At 58.4% G+C, this 23,676-nt stretch overlaps 1 protein-coding gene across 8 annotated transcripts in view; it reads right to left on the bottom strand.

Moving 5' to 3' along the window:
• Positions 1-23,676, bottom strand: part of OSBP2 (oxysterol binding protein 2) — a 133,328-nt gene that overhangs the window by 8,800 nt on the left and 100,852 nt on the right. For 5 of the 8 annotated variants that reach the window (XM_042805786.1, XM_042805785.1, XM_042805790.1 and 2 more), the window contains 10 exons: positions 12,711-12,909; positions 11,151-11,282; positions 10,794-10,911; positions 10,018-10,084; positions 9,447-9,614; positions 5,472-5,717; positions 2,229-2,349; positions 1,338-1,441; positions 858-953; positions 245-429 (listed from right to left, as the gene is read on the bottom strand). In XM_042805786.1, coding sequence (XP_042661720.1) covers positions 245-429; positions 858-953; positions 1,338-1,441; positions 2,229-2,349; positions 5,472-5,717; positions 9,447-9,614; positions 10,018-10,084; positions 10,794-10,911; positions 11,151-11,282; positions 12,711-12,909 — 1,436 coding nt within the window. Of the gene's footprint in view, positions 1-244; positions 430-857; positions 954-1,337; positions 1,442-2,228; positions 2,350-5,471; positions 5,718-9,446; positions 9,615-10,017; positions 10,085-10,793; positions 10,912-11,150; positions 11,283-12,710; positions 12,910-23,676 lie in introns of those variants that run through there. The other 3 variants (XM_042805787.1, XM_042805791.1, XM_042805792.1) reach the window with 2 other exon arrangements.

Genomic DNA, 23,676 nt, shown 5'->3' with positions numbered 1-23,676 from the left:
AGCGTCCCCCAACGCCACCACCCCCTCGCAGGGACCTGCTCTCCCCTCCTGCTCTGTGCTCACACCCCGGGAAAAAGCCCCACGCCCACACCCCCCCGTCCTGGTCCTCCCCTCCCCACGTCCTCAGGGCTGGGCACACGAGCCCCCCTCCACCCCGCGGGGCTCGGCGGTTGATCCCCGTCCGGCTGTTGCAACCCCCTCCCCCCCCCCGAGTGCAACACCCCGCGCCGAGGAGGGGACTCACGGGAGCGGGTACTTCTTCCACAAGACCTTTGGGGACAGCGTCTGGTAGACGGTTTTCTGCTTGCCCTCCGTGCTGGTGCTGCCGTGGCTGCTCTGCACTATCTTGGAGCACTCCATCTTCTCGTCCCACGTGCCGGACATCACGTAGTGGGCTTTACCATCGGCGTCGCTCACCACCCCTGTCACCTGGCAGAAGGAGATGGTGCCGGTGGCGTTTGGAAATGCCCAGAGGACAGGGAGAGGTGCAGGGGGCACAGCACCCTCCAGGTGCCCCAGCCGGAGCAGCTGGACCGGGTCCTGCGTGGCTTCAGGGAGTGTCCGGGGGGAGCGTGGGCCATGCACGTGGGTCTCCAGCCCATCAAATCCTTTCCAGGTCTCAGTGCTGCAGCTCTTGGCACGCGGAGAGCCAAAACACAGGCTAGGTTTGGAAGTCTCCCCCTCCCAGCCCTCCCCGGTGAGCCACGGCAAGAAGCGCCAGCGCAGCAACTTGGCCCCGTGCTGGGGCTCATCCCAGCTGCAGTACAGGGACCCCATAAGCCTGGCTTAGAGGTAAGAGCCAGATCTCACCCCACACAAGGCTGCCAGAAGGAGTAAGGAGATAGCTGGATACGTACCTTTCGGGGGACGTCTCTGGAGAAGTAGCTGTAGGGGGTAAATTTCAGCTGGCATTTATCTTTTGACTTATGGTTAACAATCTCTATTTCACCAGACTAGATGAAAGACACAGAACCACAGCGAGTGAGAGACTTTGCAAGGAGACAAATCAGGCGTTAGTTGTAGTTCGTGCAGGTACAAATCAACACCAGCTGCAGCCGCCCCCACCAGCCCCACGACTCGCCAGCAGCAGGGTAAAACCCATCACACGTGCGACCACCCTGCCCCACGGAGCTGCTGGCCTTGGGAAGAGCCGTTAGGAGCTCCAAGAAGCCTTCCCCCATCCCTGCCAGGGCAGCACACCTTCCTGGCGCCGGAGGAGTACGGTGGGGACACCGGGCAGCACCCCAGGAGGGCAGTGCCCTTCCAGCCCCCTGCCCTGCCCCGGAGCCAGGCAAGGCCGGGCAGGACCCATCTCCTCGGACCCGTCAGCCACCGACCTGGTCAATCCAGAGCTTGCCCACGATGATGTTGTGAACAGTGGAGGTGACTTTTCTCCAGACATAGTGATTCCCGCTGGAGTGAAACTCGAGGTGGATGGCGCCTGCGGAGAGAGGGGTGCCCCGAGCTGAGGCGGCTGGGCAGGGCTGCGGGCACGCTCCCCTGGAGCACACCACCACCCCGGCACCACGCTCGGCCCCGGAGCCGGCCCGGCCCCTCCGCTGCATCTCCCACCATCAGCCCCCCAACCAGGGCTGGGGCTGGATTCATCCCTCCCCTGGCTGCACACTCCGTGGCCTGCTGCAGTAAGGGAGCTGCAACACCTGCAAGGCCTTCTGCCCCTTTCCCCGCCTCCCAAAAAAAAAGCCCTGATTTTAAAAACAGGACAGAAGCGTGCTGCCTGGTTGACTCGCAGTGTCACAAGACCAGCCGAGCACCAGCACAGCTCTGGGACCAGCCCCGGGCGTACTGCCCAGCCCAGGGATAGGCAGAAGACAAATAAAACATTGGAAGCAGGCGGCTTATTACATCTGGCTTCCAGGGAGAGGGTTAAAACAGTCAGCAAGCTAACCTTTAAATAGCATTTAAAGAGAAATCAATTCATAGGCAAGCGGGATATTCCCAAAGCACATCTGCTACGGTGCGAGCAACAAGCAAAGCAGTTTCCCTTTGCAGCTGGGGTAATTTCCACTTCCAGGGCAGGCGAGTTACCATCAGATTGTCCGTGATTGGGAGCACATACCTGTGCTCCCTACATCGCTCCGGGTGGAATTCACTGAGCCCTATGTGAGGCCAAGGGACCGGCACATTGCTTTAACCTCTTGGGTACTGCAGGAGCAGCAGAGTTAAAAAAAAACCAAGCCCCGATCTTCTCAGCCCAAGTCACCTACCCAGTGGCATGATGGAGAGGTATTTGCCCCTGAACTTGCTGGCGATCGTGATTTCCTGCCACAAAGTCCACCCTCGCTTGGAGTAGACGTGATGGGCAGCTGCCGGGGGGTGGTGGCTCACCTGGGGGAGAGGAGAAACGTCGCGTAAGGTCACAGCCACCAGCACCGGAGAGCCCTGGCGAGCGCTCGCGGCATGACTCCCCCAGGAGAGGCAATAGCTCCACACCAGCTTTGGCCCCAAGGATGCTCCCATGCGCTGACCTGTGCACCCCAGTCTTCTCCTGGGCGTTGGGGTGACCTCCCGTGAGGCACCCCAGCAGCGTGCAGCCGTGTACCAAGCTCCTGCCGGGATTTTCTATGGCTCGTTAACAAACCATCATCCATAAAATCTTAACTTGAGCAACTACCGCTGTGAGACGATGCTGTACTGCAACCCCAGCACACAGCCCCGCTCTCCAGAGACCCTGGTTGAAAAGAGGGATGTGTCGACACCCAGCCTAAATCCCCAGTAATCCCGATGTAACAGCACTTCTACCAGCAGTGGCTCCCGTTGCTCTGCCTGGGAACTCCTGGGGGACGCAGGTCCCCAAGCTGTCCGAGACACACAGACCTGCCCAGCCAAGACGTTGGCTTTGCCCTTACAGACACGCTGGGCTGGAAAAGCAGATATAGCATCCTCCCCCCTGGGGATGACTTGTGAAAGGACGGTGCTCACACTCCCATGCACTGGGAAAGCTGCCCGACACCCCGGCAGGAGCAGGACACCCCAGCCACAGGGCGCTGCCCTCCCGGGGCCTCTCAGCCAGCTGATCTGCGGCGCTCCAGCACAGAACATCCCCCCCATCACTGGGAACCCGCTAACCACCGGGCCCCGACAGCCACGCCACTGAGTTCAGAGACCATTTGCACCAACAGAATTACAGGCTGAGCACCCCGAGCTACTGGATTACAAACACGAGCAGAGCAAAAACCTCGCCGTTAAATCCCGCTGCCACCAGCAGGAGAAAATCCTATTTGGGTAACTGGATTTCAGGCACGGGATTCCCAACGCTTTGCTCTGTGCGTCAGTGGGCTGAGCAGCACAGGCAGCACGCAAGGGAAGCTCAGAGCAGTGGGAAGGGCGTCCGTCTGTCCGTCCCACGCTGCCCGCAGCAACCGCAGCAACCAGGGCAAGAGGCAGGGGCAACGCCGCACCGGTGCAGAGCCGCGCTGTCGCCGAAACGTGCCCTCTGAGATGGCTCCAGGAGGGAGACCGAAGGCTCCCGAGTGCTGCAAGCAAGCAGGTTTGCTCCGAGTTACAGGAACCCTCATTTCAGATGAAGCTCCTGTGCTGGGCCAGCAAGGGAAGGACTCAAGGAGCAGGCAGGACGGCTGCGCCCTGGGGGGTCGGGCTGGCTTGCAGCTCAGCTAACGTGGAGGCGTCAGAAATACCAAAATTGGGTACAGGTGTAGGAAAACCTGGACCAACCAGAAAAAGTACTTCAGGGCAGGTCATTTATTCGGGAGAGGGCAGGGATGGAAGGAAGGAGGGTGCTGAAAATGAGAGTGAAAGAATGAATAAAGGGATAGCAAGGAGTGGGAGTGACGTGGCCAGGGCTGTCCAGAAGTACCTGACAGGCTGCACTGGGTTTCATCACCGTGGCCCAAACGAGGGTAAATAAACCCACCCTGTTGTTCTGAGGGTACCCCGGGGAGGAGGAGGGGTGGGGCTGGTTAAGGGCTGGGTTGAGCATCCTGGTAAGGAATAGCAGCAGGCTGAGAGCCCAGGGAGACAGGGCACCAGGGAGGTGTTGGAGAAGAGAGACCCCCTGGTCTGTCTCTGCTGCGAATAAAGCCAGCTGGGGAATTTGGCTGTGCAGCAGAACAGGGGAACGGCTGCGAGGGGAGGGGAGGTGAAGGTGCGAGGCTGCTGAGGAGGGTGAGCCTGAGCTCTGCAACGCTCCCGGCGACGTGCCGGGGGGTGCCTGGAGGGACGCTGCCGCCCCTGACCCGCCTCCCGGGCGCAGGCGAGGCGCCGGGCAGAGCACGAAGGGTGAGGTGCGCTCACAGCCGAAGCTCGTAACACTCTGGTCAGCAGTGTCCTGGCTCGCTGCAGCCAAGGGCACAAGCTCCCAAGCCCACGTGGGCGTCACCGGGGACGATCAAAGGCGGCTGACATCCCACACGGAGCCTGCGACAGCAGCTGCTCCAACCCCGGGTATGAAGGGCCGTGACTTGGAGAAGATGATGACAAGGGACAGGGACAAGCTAAACCACGCCTGGGGGACACGGGGATGCTGGCACAAGCCTGAGCCTCCTCCCTGCGTATTCTCAGCGCGCCCGACATCTGCTGTGAGCACCACACAGCACGGCCGGATGGGCAGCAAGGCCCTTTTCCCGTGCAACGCCCCTCCAAGAAGCCCGCGGGGTCTCAGAACAGCTCTGCAGATCCTGGACCTGCATCGGCCTCTGCAGACTGAGAGAGGTTTGTGATTTTGTTTGCTGCTTCTGAACACTGGAAGATGAGATGGTCGGTCTGTCCCGGAGATGGCACGGCCACCCCTTGGAGAAGAGAGAACCCCCGCCAAAGTGATGTCCTGCCTGAAAGGGGTGATAAATGGCCCCGTCCCTCCCCAGGAATCCAGGACGGACCAGCCAAGCGTGCTAAATGTTAAACAGTCTCTTTTCTTCACAGGTCACAACTCATTAAGCACTCCAGGTTTTTAATTAAGACCTGCTGTTTGACTGATGTGTGCCAGATGTGCTCCGTGGTTACAGCATGGGACTGTCAGAGGTTCTCGGGTTGCCCCCAGGCTCTGAAACTAAAAATTTTCAGTCCAACAAGAAAGAAAGGAGACCTTGAGACACTCTCAAATGTTCAAAGACACCCTGAAACAGTTTGGGGGCATCCCTGCATAGCTATGAGGGAGCTCAGGTGAGGACAGCTTCTCCTTTTCTGCTCAAGTGTCGAGATGGGACAGCAACCCCAGCTCCAGGCAGGCGCTCAGGAGACCTGGCAGGGTGTTGAACACCTTTCTCCTCCCCTTCTTCCCCACCTCTTGCTCCGCAACACCGGGATGAGCAGGCTCTGCTGCTGAAAAACGGCTTGGGCTGTGCCTGCTGCTGCTTCTTGCCAATGCCAGCCGCGACGTGGAGGGCAGGAGGAAGCCTCGGCGCGAGGAGATGCTGGGTCTCCTCTGCTTTGGCTGGACACGAGCCGTGGGGCAGACCCACAGAGCCCCCCCCCCGCAGACCCCAGCTCACCTGCTCGCACAGGGAACGGAAACCCAACTCCTCCAGCCGGTCGAGCTCATAGGTTTCCCCCAGCAGCGGGTTGAATGGCTTTGCGGTGCGGTGGACAGTTGTCGAGTAGGAAGACACTGAAAACGCAGCGACGAAGCACATCTGCTCCGTGGAGCTCTCGCACTTGACCGCTTTATCCAGCAGCTCGTGGTACTCCAGGTCCTCCGTCAGCCTCTGCAGCATGGAGAGCGGCTCGTTGAAGTTTACCTGGAGGGGAACAAGTGAGTGTTAGCAAAGCAGGAGAGCACCCGAGCCAGGCACTTCACCCTTTGCCCCTTTTCCCCCCAGCACTGTGCCCCGCTAACCACCGGCATCCCGCACGTTCAGCTCTCCGAGCACGGTGCCACGTGCTCCGAGAGCCCGGGATCCAGGGCAGACAGGCAAACCGAAGCAGCAGCCCCACAGGGCAGCTCGTGGCCGGGGGGGCTGGAGGGGCCAAGGCGCGCTGCACACACGCTGCCTCTGCTGCCTCACACGAACGTTAAATACAGGCAAGAAAGACATGCTCTGCTCCCCGAACCGTACCACGGGAGCACGAAGTTTGAAGTTCCAGCTGAGATGTGCTGAGGAGCTGGCAACCCCTCACGAGCTAACCACGTATGGTCCCAGGTATCTTGCTGGAGCACTAGCGACCCCCAAAATGAGCCTCAGAGGCGAGACGAGCTCCTTCCTGCCCCCCAGCCAGCACCCCGCTGCCCACGAGCAAGAGGCGACACGGGGCAGAGGTGCGCTGCTCCCTGAGCTGCCCTCCATCGGCTCCTGGCACAGCCACCCCCACGCTGGGCTGCAGCCCAGTTGCTCGGAAAACTGTGAAAAGCCCCGTTGCAGGGTCTCCCTGCTCCTGGGACTGCAGCCCCACGGCGGCACTCGAGCTTCCCCGGGTGAGCTAGAGGCAGCGGTGGCAGCGATGCCCCGTGGGGCGGCGAGCGGAGCCGGGAGCTCTGTCCTGGGAGAGCCTGAATGGTTTCGTGTTTCCACCCCCAAATCATTGCTCTGTCAATTAGAAAACTTTGCCGGACATTGCCAGGCTGGACAAGCTGCAAACATCTCTGGGAAAAAAAAAAAAAAAACAAACAAAAAAACCCCACAGTTCATTTCAGCGATATTTTTTGTTCTGAGAAGAAATTAAAAAAAATAATTGAAAGGAAGCTGCTTTGTCTCAAAAGGTCTTCTGCCTCGAAACCACGTGAAATTCACTTCTTACTTTCAGTTCAGAACAAAGAAATATATTTTAGGAGTAGTAGGTGGTTGAAGGATGGGAAAACCAATTCTATAAGCCAAGTTACATTAGTTCATACTACAGAAAACAAACTCCAGATTGTTCCACTTGGGGATTTAGCCTGTAAGCAGCAGGGATATTTCAGCATCCGAGAAAGAAAGAGCTGAGTAGAAAGGGCAGCATCGCATCCCCACAAAAAAGCAGATCACTGCTGGCTTCAGACAACTCTCAGGAGAGATGGAGGCGGCACGAGAACAAGGCCGGCAGCTGCAGCCTCTTCACCAGCACCACTCAGGCAACAGCAAAGCAAAACCCTTCCACGGAGGAAGGAAGACGAACCCACCCAAAATGCAAAATCCCCGTTTTCTTCCTTTTGAGTGCTGCGGATTTGTTCATTCAGCGGAAAAATTAAGGAGCGCGCTGTTTGCACGGAGAGGTTTTTCGGTCCCTCACGTCCCCAGGAAGGGGACGGGGCCTCAGAAATGCTTTTTATTTGCCGAGAATCGGGTGAAGCACGTGGAAGGAGAAACTCCCCCCACTCGGTGCCCGCGGCAGGCTCACCGGCAGTCTGTGCTACAATTAACCGCGCTTGCAAACAGCCCTCCCGGAGCCGGCTGCTCCGCTTCCTTCTCCTCCTCCTTCGCCCCCTTTTCCCCAGCGCCAGCGCGAACGCCCTCGCTCGGCAGCTCCATCTCCATTCACAGAGCTGCCAGCTTCTCCTGCACCCCAAGCACACGTACTATGGATTTAAGCGGCTGCTGAAAGGAGGTTAAATTCCCCCCCTGTTGCCTTACCACGGGCTGCCCGTTCTCGGGGTTAAATCTTCCAAAGAAATGCCCCGTGCGGCTGAGCTTGTGGGGTGCAAAGCGCCTCCCTGCCCCGGTATCTGTACGGATATCAGAGAGGGGAGCGGGCAGCGAGCGGCTGACACCCGGCTGAGCCCCTTCCTTACAACCCAGAGCTCTGCCGAGCAGTTTACAGAGGCAGCAGCGCCGGGAAACCAGATCCGCTCGGCCCAGGGAGGCGAGGAGTAATTACATCCCCCGAGCCGGCACCGGGGGCTGCTGTGTGAGCAAAACTGCTCTCAGGTTTGGACTCGGCTTTAGCAGCTCCTGGAATGATTTGATTGATAGGGAAGGTATAAATTTCCTCTCTCCGGGCACCGGCAGCTGCGGGTATTTCACATCCTGAGCTTATTTCTGTAGCCATCATGCCTTTATCTGATATTGATGTTGCTGCAGATACGCTAACGGACGGCGCTGGGCTGTGTATCTCGGCTGAAAATAGCACAAAGAACAGACAAACTCATCTCTCTTCCTCGGAAACTATCAGGCACTGCTTTAAGAAGAGACAAAATACAATCAGTTCAGCATCCAAGCCCCTGTTACGCACTCTTTCCCCTTTACCCAGCAAAGGAAGGACCCCGAATACGGCTCCAGGGCTTTGCTGGGCTACTTCCACTCCAGTCAGCACCACAGCAACCCCCAGTCACCCTCAGCTGTTTTACAGCTCTCTCGAGCTTGCCAGGACTTCATGGATTTGGGGAAAATGGGCGCCTTACAAGAGCACCCAGTCCCATCCATGCCACTTACTGGGCTGAAGATCTGCTAGAGAACCAGCAGCCTGGGAAGGGCTGGTTTGCTCTGAAAAAAAATGGCTGTGGTTTTGGCGCGGGCTGCTTTTCATCTGGGTGTGTGAGGCAGAGGGTTATTCTTCTGCAGGAATTAAATGCACATCCCACTTTCCCCCTGTGGCAGCCCATGTGAGGGGGGTGCCTGCAGTCAGAGCCCTGGCAGCAAACCCTCTCCTGACCATCCGCAGGAAGCCTTCGCTCCAAGGAGCAAACCCAGCAGCGCACTGTCCCCACAGCATCTCCTTCACTAAAAGGCTGCTCTTTGCAAGGAAAACAATGGCACTTTTCGTCCCTGGGGTAAAACACGGCCCTGCCGTGCTGGTGGTGCTGCTCCCCACGCATCGTGGCCCCAGGACACTGCATGATCAGCAACTAGGCCTCTTCTGCTAGCCCCTGGGAGAAACGCTTAAATCCTCGGGGATTCAAGGTGTCCTGGTTCCCTCCCGGCCTCTGCAACAGCTGGATTTGCAGAGGACACTTGGGCAATGTCCCCCCTGCTCCAGCTCAGCCCAGGACTCAGGTGAGCAAGGCTGCCAGGGCTCACCACAGCTGGCACAGGAGAACACGTCAGTCCCAAAGAGCCGATTCAATTCAAGCAGTCCCTCATGGAACAGCCACAACATCAGAGCCGTTTACCACAAAGCAATTAGCCCTACAGCTCCACGCTGCTGAGGACAGCCTCCCCCTGCCTGGCTCGCTCAGCTTTCTGGCTGTGCTGGCTTTCTGGCAGCAGACCGATGATTTCAAGGAGCAAATAAACTGCAGGGAAAAACCTCGGGCTTAGAGTCAGCAGAGCTGAGCAGCAAGGACACATCAGAGCTGCAGAGCAGGGCTGGGGAGAAGAGCGAGGAGATTTCAGAGGGCTCTGCCCGTGCAAAAGCCGGTCACCCAGGCCGGGGTTGGCAGCGGGTGACGTGCTCCCATCCCGCCCGGGGCTGCTGTGCTACCACAGCACCTGGCAGGACCGCCTGGGGCCGTAAGCCAAATTCTTTGCACAGCCAAGTGCATGGACCGAGCCCACGATGGTGGCATCGGGGCAGCTCCCTCCGTGCCAGCCCCTGGCACCTGGGCCACGCTGACTTACAGGCATGGGGATCTTGGACAGCTCTTTGCCGATGCAGTTTTTCATGATGCTCCAGAGGTTAAGGCTGTAGTTGGGTTTGTCAGGGATGCGAGTCCGTCTCCTTTTCTTCGGCAGGAGATCTTTGCAAGTGGACTCATTGTAGCTGCTTTGATTTGAGCTTTCAAAAACCTGCGGAAGCAACAGAAGAAACACGGGTTTAAGCTGGACAGCGTGACCCAACTAGACCTGGCAGCTCCCGGGAGTCACAGCTCAGAAGACGTTGTGTGCACTTGTGCTGGGGAGCATCGCTGGAAGCCTGTTCTCCAGGGCATGGGGGAAATAACAGTGCAATTGCCCCCCCTGCCCCCCATCCTCTTTCCTGCTTCCCACAGGAGGGTCTGGGGTGCTGCTAGAAGACTGCTGGCATCTGTCCCGCACCCGTGGCTCACAGAGCAACCAAGGCTGCTCCGTCCTGGAGGCCCAGGAGGCACCTGGATGGAGAGTCCCTCCAACAACCTCCTCCTCTCCTGCTCCTCACCCCTAGTTTCATCCCACCAGGATGAATCTCTCCTGCTCCACCCGGCCAACTCACACTGTCCTCCAGGTTCCAGTCCTCAGGGTGGCCCTCGCTGGCCCCACTCAGGTTACTGCCCGAACGCCTGCAGGGAAGAAAGTACCAGCTGGTAAACACAAGAAAGGGCAGAGAAGCGGGGAGAAGAGGCAAGGCTGGGGCAGCACAGCCAACATCACCCAGAGCATCGCCCCGCACCACCCCAGGGTGCTGCCAGGAAGGCAACGGGATGACAGAGGCCGTGCAGGGGCGCTGGGAGGGGATGCTCAGCGCAGTGTGTCCCAGCCACGGGGCAGAGAGCCTCTGCTTTTGCCAGAGCGAGCGGCGAAGTCCCTGTGGTTCAGACCCCAGGCACCTCCAGCCCAGACACACGCCCAGGGAGGTGTAAGAGCAGGTCAAGGCAGACGATGGCAAGGTACTCCCTGCTCCTGCCCGGTGCTCCAAGGGATCTCCCTCCAAGTGCCTGCCCAGGTTCACCTCCAAGCTCACATCAGCTGCTGGGGCAGAGGACTCAGCTTTCCCACAGCGCAGGCTTGACGCCTGCCCTTCCTCACCTGCTTTGTTACAGCTGGGGCCATCCTCAGCCTCGCTCGTGGGCGCAGTACAGAGCCCTGGGCAGAGGCAGCCCATTTGTTGGGGGATGTGCAGGCAGAGGAACCCCGTGCGAGAGGGTCCTGCCCTCAAACCCAAGCACAACGCCAGGCAAACTGCCTCTCCCCTGCTCTTGCTGCACTCACAGCAGGTTTTGCCAGGCCGACCCATGTAACACGTGGCCCTGGGGCGGGGGGGGCTCGTACCTGTGGTGCTTGGGATCTGCAGTTACAGTGATAAAAGCTGGTGCATCCTCCATGGCATCAAAATACTCTGTCTCTTCATCTTCATCACTGGCCTCTCCTTTCGCAGACTGCACGCTCCCTGTTGGCACGAAGGGTCTGAGATGCTCAAGTGCTGCTGGTTCCCTTTACGAGTCTGTCCCCAGAGCCCACCCTCCTCCTGCTGTGTCCCCTCCAACGCTGTTTCCCTTACGGCTTCTCCCCCTCCTCTCCACCCCGCTCCACGACGAGAGGATGCCACACCGACTTTCAGCTCCTATAAGCAAGGAGACACCCCGGCAGCGTGTGTCCTGCTCCCCAATCCAGGCACACAAGGCTTACCCGCCGCGCTGGGGAGCACCTCCAAAAATGCCACCAGGCTGCCTGAGCCGGACAGACGCGCGTAACTCGCACACCCAACCGCGTCTAACGCGGCTGCTGCTCCAGCACCGCCCTGTCTGCTGGGAAATCCAGCTTGGATCCAAGCAGGAAAAAAAAAAAAAAAAAAAAAAAAAGTCACGTGTTTTAGGTGATGCTCAGAGATTCCCCGGCTCTTGGGTTTTCCAGCCCCGCACTTACAAACATTTCCTCTTCTCTGCTGTGGTGGGAGAGATCGCTAAGAAGCTGGGGGCCCCCATTGATCGCAGTGACTTTTGAGACCCTGGGCTTCACCGCTCGGCCACAAAACCACCGCCCGAGCAGCCGCGCCGGCGCAGGGCACGGGGCAGAGGTGACCGCCTCTCTCTCGAGGCCTCTGGGCAGTGCTGCTGCTCCGGCAAGGGGGACGCTGCGGGCGTCCGGCGCGGCGCTGCTGAGGCCACGTGCAGGGACCAGAAGGGCCACCCCGGCCCCGGCCACCTCGCCGCAGCGGCCCGCCCGGCTCCGCAGGTGGCTCGGCTCCCTGGCCAGGGTTCAGCAACCTCCTTCCCTGCATCGTGCCCACGCTCCTCTGAAGCAGCAGCGATGGGGTCAGGCGGGGTTTGTGCCTCTCCCCGAGGCGATTTCCCCTCCCTGTGCCACAGAATCACAGAATCATTGAGATCGCAAAAGACCCTTAAGGTCATCGAGTCCAACCGTTAAACCAGCACTGCCAAGTCCACCGCTAAACTACGTCCCTAAGCACCACATCTACACGGCTTTTAAACACCTCCAGGGATGGTGACCCAACCTCTTCCCTGGGCAGCCTGTACCAATGCTTGGCGACCCTTTCAGTGAATTAAATTTTTCCTAACGTCCAATCTAAACCTCCCTTGGCACAACTGGTGGCCGTTTCCCTGAGGCTGTACATGAACAAGGGCAGTGCCTGGCACTGCCATCAACCCCACAACAGCTGCTGTTCTCTCCCTTGAGTCTATCATTTAAAAATAAGACAAGGCACTATTTGAAGTTTTTGGCTACCAACCTATAACTAATGCCTCTCACCGGGAATGAGATTTGGCACAAACATGCGAAACTGTTAGATTTTATTGTCCAGCAACTCTTACGAGCAGCAAATAAGCCCCGGCTGCGCCACCGTCACCCCGTGCAGCCGGGAACTCAGCAGTGCCAGGGGACCCTGGGCTTCTTCCAAGCACTGTGGCTGCCCTCCAGCAGCCAGAGATGTGCCCACCGGCGAGGCTCAAGGCTACCAAACAGTCTGGAACAGCATGAGGGAGCTGGGGACACGGCATCCCTATCTTGGGGACATCCAAGTGCCCAAGCAAGGAGCAGCAGGACAATTAGGGACAACTGTAGTGTAATGGGATCCATTGAAAAAAAAAAAAAAAAAAAAAAAATAATCACAAGCACAGAGATCACGGCCTTGTGCATCCTTCCCATCGCTGCCGACTTGGTGGGAGCAACCGAGCAGAAAGGCCCGGGGCTTCCCGCGGGGCTCTGCCCCTCCGCAGCCCCGGCGCTCACCCTTGGCGGTGCTGGTGACGCCGGTGCTGCTGGCGGGCAGGCCGGGGGCTCCGCGGCAGGCTCGCTCCAAGCTGTTGTGCTGCTTGGCTAGCTGCTCGATGGTCTCCTCCAGCCGGATCCTCTGCTCCCGCTCATACTGCAGCGCCCGTTGCCATTTCCGACTGTGAGTTTCGGCCAAGTCCAGGAAATCGCGGCAGGCCTGGAGGGGAGGAAGGGACACGTCAGCACCCGGCACGGCCCTCGCGAGCCCGGGAGCTCGTCGCAGAGCCGGCGCTGGCGCGTGGTGGCTCCAGAGCTGGGCCCCCCACCACTCCCCCTCCCCTCGCCCCAGGACACCGGTTTGACAAAACGCAGTCCCAGAGCTTTGCGTCATCCCCTGTACCCACGGGGGGGGGGGGGGGGGGGGGGGGTGGTAAAACCACTTTGGTTCCGACCATCCAAACCCGAATCGCCTCAGAGGAGATGGCTGCAACACAGACAGCCGCCCTGAGACCACGAAGCCTTCGTGGCATCCCACCTCCCCCAGCAGCACCGTGCCCCAGCCCCGCAGCCTGTCCCCAACCCTGACCCCGGACAAACCTCAGCCAAGCCCAGCCCTTTGCAGATTCCCCCCCCCAGGTCCCCAGCAGCCACCTCCATCCCTGACCCTGCAGATGAGAAGCCGGACAGGACAACAATCCCCAGGGTGACAGCCGCAGACAGGAGGATGCTCGAGCCAGCAGCTGGCCAACCCTTTGCTCCAAGGAGGCGGAGGGGGAAGATGCCCAGCTCCTCCCCGCAGCTGCACAGCCCAGCCGACAGCAAAGGGCCTGGCCTGGCCCCCACAGCCCAGTCCCCGCGGCCAAAATCCCTCTCCTCTCCACAAAAGGGCCCTTTGCTGGGGACCAGGAGCCGCCAGCCGCAGGGACACGGGCAGACGCGCTCGGGCTGAGGGAAGGAGGGGCTCCCGGGGTGCGACGCTCTGCAGCGGGCACGGCCCCCCCCCCCCCCGTCCTGTGCCACCAGGGACACCACGACCCGGGCTGCCAGGAAATCCCTTGGTGGCAGTAACCGCCGCCGCAGCCCCCGAGACCCTCGCAGCATCGCCGCCAGCGCCAGCGCCGCCCGGCCCCGGGCGCGCCCCACACCAAGCGGGAGATTTCCCGGTGCAGGACGTCCGCTCCAGGATGGGATGCTGCCAGCTCTCGTGAGCTGCTTCTTCATCGTCCGACGAGAGAGAGAGAGACAGCTCTCAGATCTCTATTTTTAGCTTATTTTTTTTTTTACATCAGTCCCCTCAGCTTTGCTGCTTCCTTTGCAATCAACCCCACGGGAGGCTGAGCACAGAGGCAGGGCTGCAACTCCTCCTCCCTCCCGTACATCTCTGAAAGTTGGGACGCGCTAAACTACTTCTTATGTTTAAAAATAGGGAAACGTTGTTTTTATGGAAATCCTATAGGACTTGGGAGGCTGACTGGCAACTTGCAGGCCAATTAACTGTGCTTGCGCTTCAGCTAGCTCCATCTCATCACCATACCAAGGGAGGGCCCTCTTTAGATAAACACTGGCCTGAAAAACTCAAAACTGTTCAAAATGACTGAAAACCAGAGAGTTTTGAACGTCTAACAGACTTCTAACCATCCCCAGGACTCGGTTATTTTCTATGTTTCCATCTACTTGGATTTCACATGTGTTTTATTCACTTCTTGGCAGGTTACTCTAAATTTGGGCTGCAGGTGGCACCTGAATCTTGAGGTTATCTCCTGGTCAAGCAACAGGCTCAGGGCTTGCAGCTTCCATGACCTGGCCTGCTTTTACCAGGATTTGTCCAAGAAAAGCCCTGACATCTCAGCTCTTCATCAAACCTCTCCTTCGGACAGGAGCAGGATTTGAGTCTCATCGAGGGAAGAAGTTTCTCCTTTAATAACATCAGAAGCGGATCACCAGGAGTGTGACACAAAGCATCAGGTTTTCATATTTTAGGTGAAGCAGCACGAAGCAGAGGGAACGAATATCCCACGATAAGAAAGAAACACGCAGGGAGTGGGCACGTGTGCCTTCGGTGACATTCTGAACACTGTCACATCCCCGGGGAGCCGTCACCGTCCCCAGCCTCACCCCGAGGAGCCCCCCGGTCGCGGGAAGAGGCAGGAACCAAACTCAGATCAGATAAATGAAGGACAAACACGGGTTTGGGGCTGCTACGGTACAGAGGGCTGTTACCTACATACAGTCTGTCCTTTGGACAAAAAAAAAAAATCAGTGTAACTCACCGTATTTAAAAAGATGTTTTGCTTTGTATTCATCTCTGCTCTCTCCTGCTTCCTACTATCTGTAGCGTGGAAGGATCTGACCCTGCATTTGTGTAAGCTCCATCCCCAACTGCTCCTGCCTGCTCTGGCTGCAGACCTCAGTCCACAGGCAGGTTTCTGCAGGATCAGTCCCAGCATCAAACAAGCCGGCATGAATTTAAACCCACAGACCACGCTCTTGCAAACCTGCTGTTTTCTCCAGTGCAGATGGGTATATGCAAGTGTCCCGAGGGTGAGCTCCAACATACATCAGTCTTCAGCACCATCAAGGCTCTCTAACAAGATGCAATCACAGCCAGTTTTGCTAGGCAGAAATAATCCAGCCAAAAAGCTTTTGCAAGCTCTGAGCGTGGGTTTGTCCTACGGCATCAGCTTCTCAGCCTCTGGATTTCTATTTGTGGCCATCAGCAATTCTAGGAAGCGACTCAGCAGTGCTGTCAGGGCGACGGAGACACCTTCCTGTCCGAGCTCAGTAAATATCCCCCCTGTGAGCACCACACTGCAACGGCATGAAGGCTGTACCATGGAAATGGCCTTGGGAAAGGAGAGAGGCAGAGCCTTCTGCACATCCCCAGCACCACCATGGGCAACGTGGCTCCTGCAAGCTTGGAGCAACGCGGCAGGTCCCCCCGTTTTGCTGTTTCTGTGATTGCAGGCAGGGAGGTGGCAGGGTCCTGTCCCCCCAAATTCCACGCTGTGCTCCCATCCTACAGCCCCCCCAACCCGACAGGGACCACCCAGCTCCTCCTCACAAGAGCCACAAGCCCTTGGGGCTGTCTGGATGGGCACGGGGAGACAGAAGAGGGCACGGCAGATTTTCAGGGTGCTTTGCACTGCGTTTTCACCTCAGTTTCTGGAAACAGCTCAGCTCCTCTTTCCACCCTGCAACATCCTATTGGCAGAAACCACGGCCACAAAGCCCACGGGCAGACCCTGCCCTGACGCCTTCATAGCCAGCTTCAAGTTGAAGCCTCCTGCCAGCCAAAACTCCCCCAAGCTGGCATGCTGGCTTCTTTTGTTACACTGATGTACCGTGATAAGAGGATGAAACCACAAGGGCAAGTAATGAGATATCGGCGGTGACCTTCCCAGCCCAGCCCAGCCCAGCCCAGCCCAGCCAAGCTCATTATCTGCTCTGCAAGTCCCTCTCTGCTGGCAGCCTGCACGCAGCAGGCACAGAAATACCCATGTTGGCGCAGCTCACCGGCACCAAGGATGGAAATTGCTGGCTGTGCCCAGCTCAGGGGGTTGAGCACTTTGAAACCACGCTCTAGGACATCACCTGTAATTATCCTACCGCAATTAAACACAGTTTGTAAGGTATAATGGTAAATTAGGGGAAAAGGAGGTAACTACAGAGGAGCCACATGAAGGCAGACCTCCAGCATCTCACCAGGCAGCTCGGAGCTGTGGGATGTGGAGGAGAAATCACTCCATCAGTCGACAGAAATCAACATCCTAAATAAAAGCCACAGCGGAAAAAAATCCTTGGGCCCTCCCATCCCAAGGCTGCCAAGCTCCGCAGAGGATCCATGCTGTATCCCAAAGAGAAACCTGCATCAATAGACTTCATGTACAGCCACAGGAAAAAAAAAAAGTAATCCGAGTGATGGAGAAGCAGCCATCCACTTTGCAGACTTTCCCCACTGAGGGTGGGGTTTCGGGAAGATAACCAGGATGATCATCAGGTGCTTGCACGGCCCCAGAGCCCACTGGAGGCAGCGGTACGTCCACGCAGAAAGCTGGGAGGACGCTTGTCCCTGGCAGCATCCCACAGCTCATGTCCGCGTGGATTTAGGGGCCAACTGGGGTTTGTACAGAGTTCACTCCCTGTCTTCAAAAGACTGTCAGGCCGCCTTCCCGCAGCCTCTTCTTCCGCAATTCCAACACTGGCAGGAGCACCCTGCCCGATCCAAACCACTGCGCTCCCGAAGAGTCCAGATCAACCCAGGCAAGTGTCACATTTGCTCCTTAGAAGAGATGCCAAGGGTGGCAACCGGAGAACATCCTGCAAGAAAGATCCCCCAAGCCCAGCTCCCCAGCTGCCAGCAGCAGCCAAGCAAATTAAAATTATTAATTTGGTTTTATACCTCCTACAGCCAGGCAGCGGAGAATTTCACGGGAATGTTGGCTGGAGGTGGGGGTAGCCCTGAAGGGGCTCAGGGTGTATTTTTCCACTGCTGTCTCTGTTGACAGAGCTCATTCCGGAGCCAAAACATGCCCCGTGCCCCCAGTGCAGCGCAGGGGCAGCACCAGCTCCGTGGGGCTGCGGGGAGCTGGGGGCAGGTAGCTCAGACACAAGCATCTCTCCCAGGGAGGTCGATACCAAAGGGAAATGAATCCCTGCCCAGAATTCGGGCTCGGCTCTCTGGTTTTCCCCAACCCCCCCCGGGTGCTGGCGTGGGGTCTCAGCCACGTCCCAGATCCACCCTGGCTCACCGCCCCGCAGGAGCCCCAGCGCCCTCGGCTGAGGCTGTTCTGGCCGTCCCCACCTTTGCCAGTGACAATCCAAGACAGGCAGCCGTTGAGTTAGGGGATTCGCTCGCACAGCGCCGGCTCGAGCGAGGAGCTGCGACGACCCTTCCCCAAGACCAAGAAACAGAAGCATCAAACACGGCCACGGCCCGACACCCTCCGAGGCCGCGTCCTCCCCCCCACGCTCAGCAGCAGCAATTCAAACGCCGGCGGCTGCTGCCTTCCCCCGAAGGGCAGGACACGACTTATGTCTGGTCACAGCTGCAAACGCCCGGCGAGCTGCACCTTCCCCTGGGACACACCTGCCCCTTCCAGCAAACCCCCTCGCAGCAACGCTGTCCCCGTCCCCTTGAGATGCAGGATGGAGCCCCTGGACGCGGCGCACCGGGGGACACACCGGTGAGGCCACCCCGCTGCTCCCGGAGGGAACAAATCCAGAAGGAAACTGTTGACGAGGCTCCTCCGGGACCGGTCAGCTGGGTCTTCTGCTCTGGGCTGCGATGGCTTCGCCACCGCTCTCTGTGACGTCCATCACCCAGATGCTTTTTCCAGCTGGCTGAGCACAGGGGTGTTTGGTGCCGCCGCGGAGCAAGAAAATGTGGCCAGGAAAATGGTCCTGGAGGAGAGCGGAGTGAGGGCAAGTGGGAGACAAGGTTGGAAACGGGGCTGTCCTGCGAGCTGTGGGTTTGGGAGACGACGGTGAGATCCTGCGTGGCCGCGCAGGGAAGGGAGGGAGGAAGAGCAGCGCTCACCGAGCGCACCAGCCGGAGCAGGAGGCGGCAGGGCGGTGGGATGCTCTCCGCGTGCCTTCCCCCGCACAGAGCTGCAGCAGCAGCCCGGACTGGCGGCAGGAGAAGCCCCAGAGCTGCTGCTCCAAAGCCCGGATCCTCCCACCAGCAACCCCAGCGTGAGGATGTGCAACACCCCGGCGGGCGGCTGCCCAGGATCAGGCCCGCGGGGGCTCCCAGCAGCACGAGAGGCACACCAAATTCCCACGGCTGGGATTTTCCAAAACCAGTCAGGCTCTGCGGTCCCTGGGACGGGGGCTTTCGCAGGTGCATCACCCAGCACCTCGATTTCCGCTCGCTCCTCTGCAAATAGGTGAAACAAGTCAGGCCACCCCCCGTCGCTGCTTGCACCCCAAACGGCAGCACCCAGCTTGCACAAGCTACGGGCTGGTGGGTAGCTGGGGATCCCAGGGTGTTCTGCAAACCCCCCATTAAGGCGGGGGGGGGGGGGGGGGGGGCTGGTAGACACCTGTGCACAGCCCAGGGTAGGATTTAACCCTCGGGCTCTTTAGTGTCAGCTCCTGTGCGCCATTTGCAGGCGTCTGCTCAGCACCACGGGCATCCTGGCAAGGGAGAGCGAGTAGTTGCAAAGCGGGATCTCCCCACCACCTTCCGACTGGTTTTCTTGGATGTTTGCAAGCAAGGAGCCTAAGTCCGCGCCCCGCAGAGCGGCACGGGAGGCTCAGGCACTGCTGCTGCTGCAGGGACGCGGCAGGTGCTGGAATCCCACCAACCACCGTGCTGCTTCGGTGCAGGGCGCAAGCAGAACGGGGAGCAGCATTCCCACCTCCTCACGAGTCACCGGAAAGCTCAGCCACTGAGACTGCGAAAGCTCTTTGAAACGCAGCTGCTGGGAAGCCCTGACACAGCATCAGCGTCACGGGTGACCGTCCTCGCTGACAGGGACCCCACGGAGGGCACTGAGAGCCAGGAGACTCCCAAGGGACCCCAATCCCAAGCGGGATCCTTCTCCGGGAAGGATCCAGCCCAGACAGAAGAGGGAGAGGCGCAGCTCAGCGTGTCCCTTCCTCACAGGAGATGAAGGGTGGTTGATGCTGTGCACAGAGACGTGCAGCTCTCCCTGCCGCCACTGCCCCAACCCCACCAGCAGTGCCCTGGGACACCCCCCCCCACGCTCCAGCCATGCCCAAACCAGCCCCAAGTGCAATGCTGCAGCACCTCGACCCGTTGGGGCAGCCAAGGCGGGGGGCCAGCTGCAGCAGGAGATGGCGTAACAAGGTCCCAGGAAAGATAAATCCCTTTGTGCCCTGACTCTGCTGAGGCCTGACTTCAGACAGGTTCGGCTCACTGCTCTGCACCACGCCGGGATGAACCCTGGCTCTGCTCCCCTCCTGTGCCGCCGGCCCTGTTGCAATGGATCAGCCAGCACCCACAAGCCATTCACCCTCATCATCCCCCTGCCTCCTCCTGTTCTGGGAGAAGCTGGGGGCCAAAAGGGCTCGGGAGCTTCCCACTGTCCCTCCAGCACCCACCTTACCTCAAACAGGGGCTGGGAGCACCCAGGGGGAGCCTGGACCTTCTGCTTCACTGCTCACAAGCATCGCCGTGTCCCACCTCAATCAGTGGGTTGTGTGGCATCGTCCCCAACAGCAACAGACCTCACAAACCCCACGGGATAAAGGATTTTGGCAGCAGCAACCCTCCTCCTGCGGGCAACCCAAGAGCGGAGGGGATGGCCCCCACCAGTGACCTCCCACTGGTGACAGCAGAGGGACGCAAGCGGCTGCCTCGGACCAGTCCTGGCGCAGATTAAGGTGAGGGCAGGGGACATGAACCCGGATGAAACCCCAGCATCCCAGGTCATCACTCATTCATTTCTTTAATCCCCCTTCTTCAAAGGTGATCAAAATTGCAGTCGCCAAGCAGGAGCAACGCCTCGAAATCCAGCTTATAAAACCCTTACGGAGCGGCAACTAAATTTAGTTACAGCTGAACCCGATTTGAGCTGTAAGCAAGACACAGCCACAAATCCACGTTACACTGGCGCAGGGACACGGGCCGTCCTCGCAAAGGTCAGTGGGCAAGAGGCTCCTCGATGAACAGACCACAAAGGAGAGCGCAGCCCCGGGGTTGCAGGATGAAAGCAGAAAAACAGCAGTTCCCCAGTGAGCCATCTGGCTGGGGCGTCAAGGCTATGGACATCTAAAGATCCGGCCTTCAGACAGATATCCCCACCACCATCTCCAGAGTTTAACCACCCCATCGTTGCCCTGAAGCACGAGGAAGACCAAGTCACAGCCCGTACATCCACGTCCCCCCGAGCCATCGCAGCTGCGGTGTTTTAGCAGTGCCTGGATGCACGTGGGGCTCGGGCAGCGCCAACATTTGCTCCGGTCCCGCGCAACGGGGCTGCTCCTACCCCCAGCCCAGCCAGGCAGGGACAGGGCACGGCAGCACTGAGCTTTTTTGAGTTTGGGGGAGCCATCCACTAACACCCCAGAGCGGGGCTCCTCCCCAGGGCAGCCAGCTGCCTCCGGGAGAAAAAAACGATTTCTCCTTTCCGTCACACCCTGCCTGAACAAACTTGATGCGCTGCCCTCCTCAAAGGTCCCGCCACGACCACCCCTCCAGTCAGCAGGAAAGGGACGGGCAGAGGATGCTGTGCCCATCGCCACGCAGCATCCCACCCCACTGGGAGACTGGCTTTAATCCTCCAGCACCCCAGCTGCTGCCTCCCCGCATACAGAGGAGATGGTGGGCTACAGGACGTGGCACAACGTGCCTCAGCTTTTGCCACAGGGCCAGAGCTGGACGGAGTCCCAAAGTCCAGCCGCCAGCTTGGCAGCCCGGAGGACTGCAGCACAAAGCGGCAGCCAAGATGCTCTCCCGCCCTGCAAGCAAGCTTGTTTGAAATTAATTAAGATGAAGGCAGGGCTGCTTAATCACCCCTGAACATCCCAGCCTGCGCTTACCCCTCATCATCTTGCAATTCTGGCAGATCACCAGCAACTAAAGATAAAAGCAAACTCCATCCATCTGCAGGACGGGTGTGAGGTCGCGGGGAACCCAGAATTACCTGCAACAGGGTGGCAGGAGGGACGGAGGTGGCTTCTCCTCCTCTTCATGGCTGGAACAAATTGTTGTAGCAGGTCCTAATCCAGTGTTGGATGGTGGAGCTGTAAATCACCGTCAAGACAAGAAGGCACAAGCCAAGGTGTCCAAAAGAGCATGTTTTCACAGAAAAACACCCACTGAGGCTCCTGCAAATTCCCAAGGAAGAAGAGGCAAGGTGCCATCAAGACCTTGCTGGGGAGCAGGAGGTGAGACGCGCTGCCACCAACCGCTGTCCCCAAACCCAGCAGCCGCTGCCGGGATGGGCAAATTTAGCACCTTTCACACATTCGTCATGGCAAATATACCAGATTTCACAGCTTGTTGCAGGTTAAAAGGAACATCGTTGGCAGCCCACAGATTATTTATGCAGCTGAAAACAACCACCCAAGGTCACCCGTGTCCTGCCTAGGCACCCACCCATGGGCATCTCCGCAGAGCTGCAGCGCTCCTGGTTCCTCGACAGGAGCAAACAGTCAAAATCAGATATAAGGAACATAGAGATGAAGTTAATTAGCTTGAAAGCGTAAATGAACACATCATGGTATGCCAGATTCCTACCTAGAGGTCTGAACCACAGGGGATGACAACCTCTACGGAAAGTCCTAGCAAGGCTGAGTGTTTCACCGCCTCCAACGCAATGCTGATGGAAGCTGAGGGAACACGCTCAACCCTGCAGTCCCACCTGCCCTGAGAAACCCAGAGAAACAGCCCTGTGAATCTAACCTCTGGGGAGGAAAAATCCTACCAGACAAGAACCCGTCGTTCTGGGAACGACATCCCCTGCTCCTCAACCAGACCCTTCCTTTGCCCCCGTGGGACAAGGACCACTTCATCACCCAGGAGTGACGCAAGAGAAGGCAACTGCCAGATGCGTTCAATCATCTCTTTTTCAACAGTGAATTATACAGCAAGAGCTGTCACTTCATTCATCAAAGGGAAGAGTGCCTTGCCGTTCTGCATGCATCTGGTGCCTCAGAGATAAGTGCTCCCTTCCTTCCTGGAGTCATCAAAACCCTGGGACACATCTGTGCTGCCGCTTACTGCAAAACAGCCCCCCAAGGGAAGGACAATTTCTGATCCTCTTTTTAGCTCTGAACACATTCACACCATGTCAGCGCTCCAGGCACATGGCACGGCATAAAAATGAGCCATGAGATACGCAGAGCGTTTGCACCGAGAGAGGGTGAACTCGTCCTTCCCCCCCATCAAAATACTCTGAGCAGAAAGCAGAAGAGAAAATACGAGGATGGAGCCAGCAAGAATTGCAAATCATCTCACACAAACAGTCGGATCACAACGAGACATGGGTTTGAGTGCAGTCATCTGCCGTGACAGCAGAAGCAGCAGCGCGGAGAAACATCCAGATCAACCCAGACTGCTTAAATAATGCCAAATCTGTCCCTGGTCCTTGGAGTGACCCTCCTCCGGCCCACGAGCAGCCCGGCTGTCTGAAGCAGGAGGATGCAGGCACAGCACGTCGAGAGCTGCTTCTCCCTGGGGTAGGGCAGGTGCCAAGAGGAGAGCCTGAAAGAAGGTGCCGAGCCTTGCCAGATCACACCACCACAAAAAAAAAAAACAAGTTGGCATTGCGAAAAAACCTGTGAGGACAGTAGGTGTGAGCTCAACACCGAAAATCAACCTGCTCCCTAGTGCCTTTCTTTCCGTATTTTTAAGTGTTGCACTGCAAGGAGCTTTACATCCAGGCGAAATGGGCGCTGCAGAAATGCACAGGCATGGAAAAGCTCAGTAGTGCCCCAACGGGGAGTGGTAAAACACCAGAGCACGCTGCCAACGTCCGCACCTCAGCGAGACCCCCCCAACACTCACCCAAGGTGCTCCCAGAATGGCTGATGGCCCCGTTCCAGGTGGCACCTGATGCCCCAGAAGTGCCCGTTTCTCTCTGGGGCCTGTGGATTTCCTGAGTTTAACAGCTGTCCAAGACGGAGACACCTGCGTGGGAGTTGGATCTGGTCTCATCGTTGTCTTCTCTGGGAGTTTTATTACCTTCTCGTGTTCTTTTTGGGCCACCTGCCTAAAAGGCCACGAAGACACCAGTGGCCCCCTGCCACGAGGTAGGCTCAGCGCTGCTTAACCCACCACGCACACCCTGCCAGGGCGTAGCTCCTCGAGAAGGACATCACCCCGGGTCCAAAGCAGCAGAGGAAGCCCGGGGCCGGCGCTGGCTCAACGGCCAGACTCTGCCTTCACCAAGCACCATTACAGACACGTAACCCACCCCACGCGATAAAGAGAGGATTAGTGTGAAACAGTGGCAAACCCGCCAGCCCGGCTGTGTTAACAGGCTCTAATCCCATACCCACGCAGCCTTTCTGTAGG

Source organism: Tyto alba, unplaced genomic scaffold, assembly GCF_018691265.1.
Source record: "Tyto alba isolate M040663 unplaced genomic scaffold, T.alba_DEE_v4.0 Super-Scaffold_44, whole genome shotgun sequence".
NCBI lineage: Eukaryota > Metazoa > Chordata > Aves > Strigiformes > Tytonidae > Tyto > Tyto alba.
Note: the sequence above shows the minus strand (reverse complement) of the source record. Positions and strands in the feature narration are given on the sequence as shown.